This window comes from Hordeum vulgare, chromosome 2H, assembly GCF_904849725.1.
Source record: "Hordeum vulgare subsp. vulgare chromosome 2H, MorexV3_pseudomolecules_assembly, whole genome shotgun sequence".
Taxonomy (NCBI): domain Eukaryota; kingdom Viridiplantae; phylum Streptophyta; class Magnoliopsida; order Poales; family Poaceae; genus Hordeum; species Hordeum vulgare.
Window position 1 is genome coordinate 640,206,974 of NC_058519.1, and position 6,000 is coordinate 640,212,973.

Consider the following 6,000-nt stretch of genomic DNA (forward strand, 5'->3'; position numbering starts at 1 on the left):
TAAGGCTAATTTGAAGAACTCGTGTGAATTAAATTTTTATGACCGAGCAATCACCGGACGGCCGGTCCGGCTGAGGGTGCTTTTAGACTCTGCATGCATGTAAGGAGTGGCAAGTCCACATTTTTATTTATTTATTTATTACTTTACCAAGGTCATACTTTTGATATCTTATTATTGCACATGATATTGTGTCGACCGACGCAATACTCAGACGGCGATGCTGTTGGGAATCCCGCCGACGTGTGGTGCCGTAGGGTCGGCCCTCGGCGTGAGCAGCGTGTACGGCACCTCCACGGGCCCGTTCCGGTTCCTCAGCGTGGTGTCGGCGTTCCTCTTCTTGACGGCTTCCGCGACGGCGTCCAGCTTCGCGTTGAACTCGAGCAGCGCCTTGGCCGCCCGCTGCTCGCTCGTCCACCGCTCCGTGTCGGGCCGCTCCCCCATGAGCGGCTCTCCGGGCTTCACGGGTGGGTTCATGGTGAGCGCCATGAGGGCGAACGTCTCGGTCCTCGGGGTGATGCTGCCGAGGAATTCGGCCTCGGTCACCACCGCCCCGGAGTCGGCCGGCATCTCCCCGGAGGTGATGGTGGGGCGGTTGGGGACGAAGCCATTGTACGCGTACTGCCCGAAGCTGACGGCCGAGTGGTAAGCCGAACCGAGCCAGATGATGGTGGCGCAGGTCTCCACGAGGTCGTCGACGCAGTCCATGGCCGGCCACCACGGCGCGTCGCTCAGGTCGCCGTGGCCCACGTTTCGCACCTCGCTCCACCACGCCTGCAGCTCGCTGTCGGCCGCGACGGCGCGGTCCCCGTCGGCGTAGTATATCGCGCAGTAGTCCGTGACCCATTTCTTGATCGCCGTCCAGATCTCCATCCCGTCCACCGCATACGGGTAGTCCTTTATCAGCAGCTCCAGCTCCTCATGCTTCTTCGTGTCGCCTCTCGCCACGCCTCTGCGTACGTACAGATGCAGCAAGTATTTCAGATTCTAATGAAAAAGGCAGTGCATTGTAGGATTAACTTTGCCATCATTTTAGTCGGTAGGTACGTCTTGATGGGTTCGCTGGGGAAAAGGAGGCCTGTGACCCATTTCCAGATCGCCGTCCAGATGTTGGGCTCGTCCTTTCTCGGCAGCTCCAGCTCCTCATTCTTCTTCGGATCTCTTCTCACCATTCCACTGCGTAGTACGTGCAAATAATGATGCATTGCTAGACCTATAGATACTCTAGCTACAAACGTTTACTTAACTTTCCTAACTAATAATTCTCTCCCCTCTTAATCCAACTGGGATGCATGGTCTCCTTCGTCCCCTTTTATCAATCATAATATTCCTCCACATCGATCAGTTCGTGTGTAGTAAAAAGTTGAAGTAACCTTTTGTACTTAGTAGGTGAGTGGCATTGTACTCACCGCTTGATGAGTTCGTTGGGGAAAGCGAGCTCGGTGAAGTTATAGGAAGCGTATGCCTTGGATGACATCTCCATGCCGTACTTGCTGGCGAAGAAGTTGACCTCGTGCATGTTGCGATAAAAGCCACCGTTCTGTCGCTGGTCGGCGGCGCCGATGACGATGTGCCGCGCCGTGGAATTTGTGTCCAAGGTGTTCCGGAAGTGCGGCTTGAGGAGCTTGTGGATTGGGTGCAGCACGCTCAGCTGCCGGTTCGCCGCGATCACCACCGGCTCCATCGTCGCGTGCGTCCCCAGCCTACATACACCCATCACACATGAACCAGCCCACATGAACTGAGAGAGCACATTCTATGATTCTCATCACATTAGTTTAACATTGCAAGGTAGTGTACGTACCAGTGGAGGACATAGTTGTTCTTGCAGGCGTCGTTGGAGGAGGCGTGGGCCTTGGCGAGCTCCCACGCCGTGAAGGTGTTGGAGGCGGCGGCGCCGGCTTTGAGTTCGTCCGGCGGAGTGTACACCGTGCTGGTGGCGCCGAGGCGCTCATCCTCCGGGTGCGGCGAGCTAAGCTCGATCGCCAGCGGCTTGAGCGTGGAGTCGTCTTGCAAGAAGAAAAGCGTCCTCGTGGCGTACGACTTCCTCTGGGAGATCTCGCCCTTCTCCTCGGCGCCTGGCAGCTCATTGATGCGCTTCAGGTACGGCATCACCCAATCATGGTGATCGAGAGCGAACAACCTCTTCTTTTCTATAGCCTGCACAATTCACGCAGTGGTCCGAAGGGCACACTTACATTTTTGTGTTCGAAGAAGATAGTAACGGTTTTGTCATTTCTTCTCAGACCCACGTGTAAAATTACGTGAGGATTTTACGTAAAGAGTGATGTGGAGGTAATTGATTGGATAAAGATTAGTGGTTGGGGCCCACCCCGATTGAAATCAGGGGGAGAAAAGTTTAGTTAAGGAACATTCACGTAACAGGTTGTTACGTCGATGTGGCATTTTTGTTCTTCTCAGTTAAGAAATTCTTACTCATAATTTCAATGATTTTGATATTGTTATTAGACCATATTAGGAAATATTTTATCCAAAAACTTTTACCTTTCTCGTTTTGTTTTTCCTGTGAACATGTGTGTGTGTGTGTCATATTTCTTGGAGAAACTTGGTAAAATTTTATAATGTTTGACTTTGAAGAAATCGTACACCCGTTGTAATTTGACAAGGAAGAAATATATATAGTACGTACCTGCGCCACCGTCATGTTTCCCAAGTTCTTCTGAATGTGCTCTTTGGTTATCTTGCTGTCTTGGTCGCCATACACAGCCCGGTCAAGCTTGCTCGTGAGTGGGAACTCGGTGACAAGCTCGATGGACAGGGGATTTGCCCCTGCGAGTGTCTGCCTGGCGAACTCTTCATCCGTGCGCCAACCTGTTCGATTCGCTATGTACACCAAAAATAGATTTGATGAGTCCAAATTTCGTCGAATCACACATACATACTTCATAATAAACCTGGGCATGGGTGGGCCTGTCCAAGCTTAGTGTCTAGTCCAGGCTTGAGGCAATTTTTTTAAGAAAAGCCTAGTAAAAATTGTTTTTTGGGATATTACGAGAAAAATAGGTATAATAAATAGGAGTATTTTGTCTGAAAAATAGGTATATTATATTTTCTCTGTCCCAAATAAGTGTCTTAAACTTTTATTAATTTTAATATAAATTTGTACTAATGTTGATACATTTTTGTAATATGGAAAAAGTATTACTTAAAAATGAGAAGTACAATTTTCCAGCGACGGTCTAGGCCACGTTGGGCCCAGACTTGGGATTTCAAGTTCAGGCTTTGCAAAGTCCGACCCAAAAGCCATCCAAGCCTAGTTATAGGATGTATGTGTCGATGCCATACTTTTAAATAGCGAGCTATGCCTCTTAAAGGCGGACTTTGCTCTAAACATTACAAAGTGTATAGTACTATTGGAAATGTAGATATTTGTTCATGTATTTGGACCAAAGCCTTTTCCAATGCTATCATTGTTGTACTTGACCTATAAGAGCATCTTCAACAGGCGTTCAAAAAGTGCTCTCCGCGCTAAAAAATCGTTTTTTAGGCATCGGACAACTCCAACAGACGATGCAAAACAGTGTGCGCGTTAAAAACTGTTGCGCGCGCGCTGAAAAGCGCTATCGCGCGCATCATATTTGATGCGCCGGCTTGCGCACGCAGCAACTCTGTGCTGCTGCCGGTGGGGTCGCTGGATTGGGCACCCATTAGTGCACGTCTGTTGAAGATACTTTAAGATTGCTACAGTGACGCGCTAAAAAATTTATTCGGTGTGATATTTTTATGCTGCTGCTGGAGATGCTCTAACGTGCTATCTAAAACCACAAATGATGCAGAAACCGGGTTCATCCTCTTTCTCGGAAGAAGAAGAAAAGAGCATGGTGAGGCCGTTGCGATATATACCTGAGATGACCTGTGGGACGGGGAATGCGAAGGGCTTGGCGTTGCTGTCGAAGAGGCCGTGGACATCCGCCAAGGACCCGAAGTGGCCGTCGATTTTGGGAAGGTTGGGCGCCGCGGCAACGGGGCCGGTCCGCTCGTCGCACGGGATGTAGATCCCTTCCTCCAGCGGCGCCCTCGTCTCGCTCGCCGGATCTGCCTTGCTGGGAGGCCGGCTGGTCCTGGTCCGGCGAGGGTACGGGTACTCCTTGGAGCCTCCCAGCACCGGCCGCGCCAGGTCCTTGCGCAGGTCCGGGTTTCCCAGGTCGTTGTACAACGCGTAGTCGTACACGCGCTCCCATTTCTGCAGCGGCTTGTCGGTCGGCAAGCCTTCTCCCCGGAGCAGGCGGAGCTCGTCCTCTCTGTCCTTGAGCAGCGCCGCCGGCGTCTTCTCCTTCACGTACGCCTGCACCGAAATATCCAAATGTACGCTGTAGCTATATATACAGTATGCAAGAAAACAAGTTCATGACATCTGTGTGTTGCACGCACGTCGTTGGTGAAGAAGAGGCGGTACGGGTGCTTATCGACGGGATAGACCCATCCGTTGCAGACGAAGTGGACGGCCGGCGAGCTCAGGCTCAGCAGCCGCAGGTACACGGGGAAGTCGGAGTTGTTTGTCACCACCACTGCGCCGGGCGCGCCCAGGGCCTTGTCCCACAGAAGCTCCACGTCGAGCTCCGTCTCACCCTTGGATATGACGGCGTCCAGCGCCACCGCCTCCCCTCTCACGCCGCGCCCATCACTCCCTGTATATATGCTTGTCAGGGTCCTCTATCATCACGGTATAACGTACGGCTGACCATCTGGTTAAGCTACAAACATATGCATGCAAAAAATGTACCGGGGACGGTGGCGCTGACGAGCTGAAGGGAGAGCCTGAGCGGGCTGTTGGGCGAGTCGGAGCTCTGCAGCAGCAGCTTGCCCTCGACACGAGCGCTAGTGGCGGTGGGCGAGGTCTGGACGTCGGAGCCGGCCACCGCACGCGTGGCCCTGGTGGCGCCATGGCCACTGTTCGGGTGCAGGATTTTCAGCTGCGAGCGAGCCGCCGAAGAAACGAGCGTTGGACGTGGTCCATCCCGGTGCTCCAGTGCTCCTGCAGGACGGAGCATCGTCGCGGTCCATCCCGGCGCCCGAGTGCCCGTGACGGACGGAGCATGCGGGCCGCTGGCACACGGGCGTGGGCTGTGACGGATCTGCATCGGCATGAGTCAGGCAGGAGCTGACAGTGTGCTTGGTATTGTTGGGTGAGTGGCACTGTGCCACGGGACACACGTATATATAGTCGGGAGAAAAATTGGACGGACGCTGGCGGTGTAATAAATGTTAGCTAGGCTAGGGAATATGAGTGAGTCCACGCTACACCATATAGCTTCAAGATTCATGCAGAACGCAACACCTAGAACTTCCTATTTTGTGGACGCGGCTGTTCTGATCAGGGGCTCATACGAGCTCGGATGAACAGTAAAATAAGAATAGTGATACAAAAGGAATCCAATTATTTTGCCAAACATTGACGAATGTTTTGATTGCTTGCAAATTTTCGTCGCCGGGTGATGTTCAAGGAAAACGCGACAAAAAGAAATTGATACTCCAAAATGGTCTGGTGATGAAACATTGCAAGCAATCAAAAAATTGATTAATGTTGGGCACAAAAAAGTACTTATTTTTCCTTTTTATTTTACTGTTCATACGAGATTGGAACAACACTTATACATTGGATGCAAAAACCAATATTGTAGGTGGTCGGTCCGCCCAAGGCTTGATATGTTCTCACGTTATCTCTCTCTCTCGTGCGCGCTCAGAAAACTACTCTCGCCTTCTCTCCGGGATTTTAAAAAAGTTGGATCTATTTACTGAGCACTGAATTTGGGGGCAGTAACCACCAACTGATTTGCATATACAAATGCCATTTCTCACTGTCTAATTAGTTAATGAATATTACAAGTATTTTGCCGAGATAACCTTGTTTCACAAAAAATATATGTCAATTTATACATAAATAATACGAAGAAATGGATGAAGAACACTTTGTCGATCTCGTTTCCTTTTTTTCCAACAAGTGAACATGTTGATCCTCGTACAAGGGAGAGAATAAATCCA

General features: G+C 50.9%; 1 protein-coding gene across 2 annotated transcripts; it reads right to left on the minus strand.

The window, feature by feature from the left end:
• Positions 1-94: 94 nt before the first annotated feature.
• LOC123428216 (linoleate 9S-lipoxygenase-like) lies at positions 95-5,276 on the minus strand. 2 transcript variants are annotated; one of them, XM_045112403.1, is made up of 8 exons: positions 4,742-5,276; positions 4,390-4,646; positions 3,862-4,303; positions 2,648-2,841; positions 1,802-2,157; positions 1,407-1,700; positions 1,045-1,173; positions 95-949 (listed from the first exon to the last, which is right to left on the minus strand). In XM_045112403.1, exons 1-8 carry the CDS (start codon positions 5,103-5,105, stop codon positions 208-210), a joined length of 2,778 nt encoding a protein of 925 aa, XP_044968338.1. In that variant the 5' UTR covers positions 5,106-5,276; the 3' UTR covers positions 95-207. The 2 variants fall into 2 exon arrangements, with proteins under 2 accessions (XP_044968338.1, XP_044968339.1); XM_045112404.1 differs by lacking the exon at positions 1,045-1,173.
• Between the last annotated feature and the right edge of the window lie 724 nt (positions 5,277-6,000).

Bases quoted from the DNA above. Each gene is read 5' to 3' on its own strand.
- LOC123428216 (XM_045112403.1), bottom strand. From the start codon at position 5,105: ATGCCGATGCAGATCCGTCACAGCCCACGCCCGTGTGCCAGCGGCCCG. The intron at 2,158-2,647 runs GTACGTACTATA...TGAATTGTGCAG, and splicing joins GAAACATGACGGTGGCGCAG to GCTATAGAAAAGAAGAGGTT. The intron at 1,174-1,406 runs GTGAGTACAATG...CGTACTACGCAG, and splicing joins CCCAACGAACTCATCAAGCG to TGGAATGGTGAGAAGAGATC.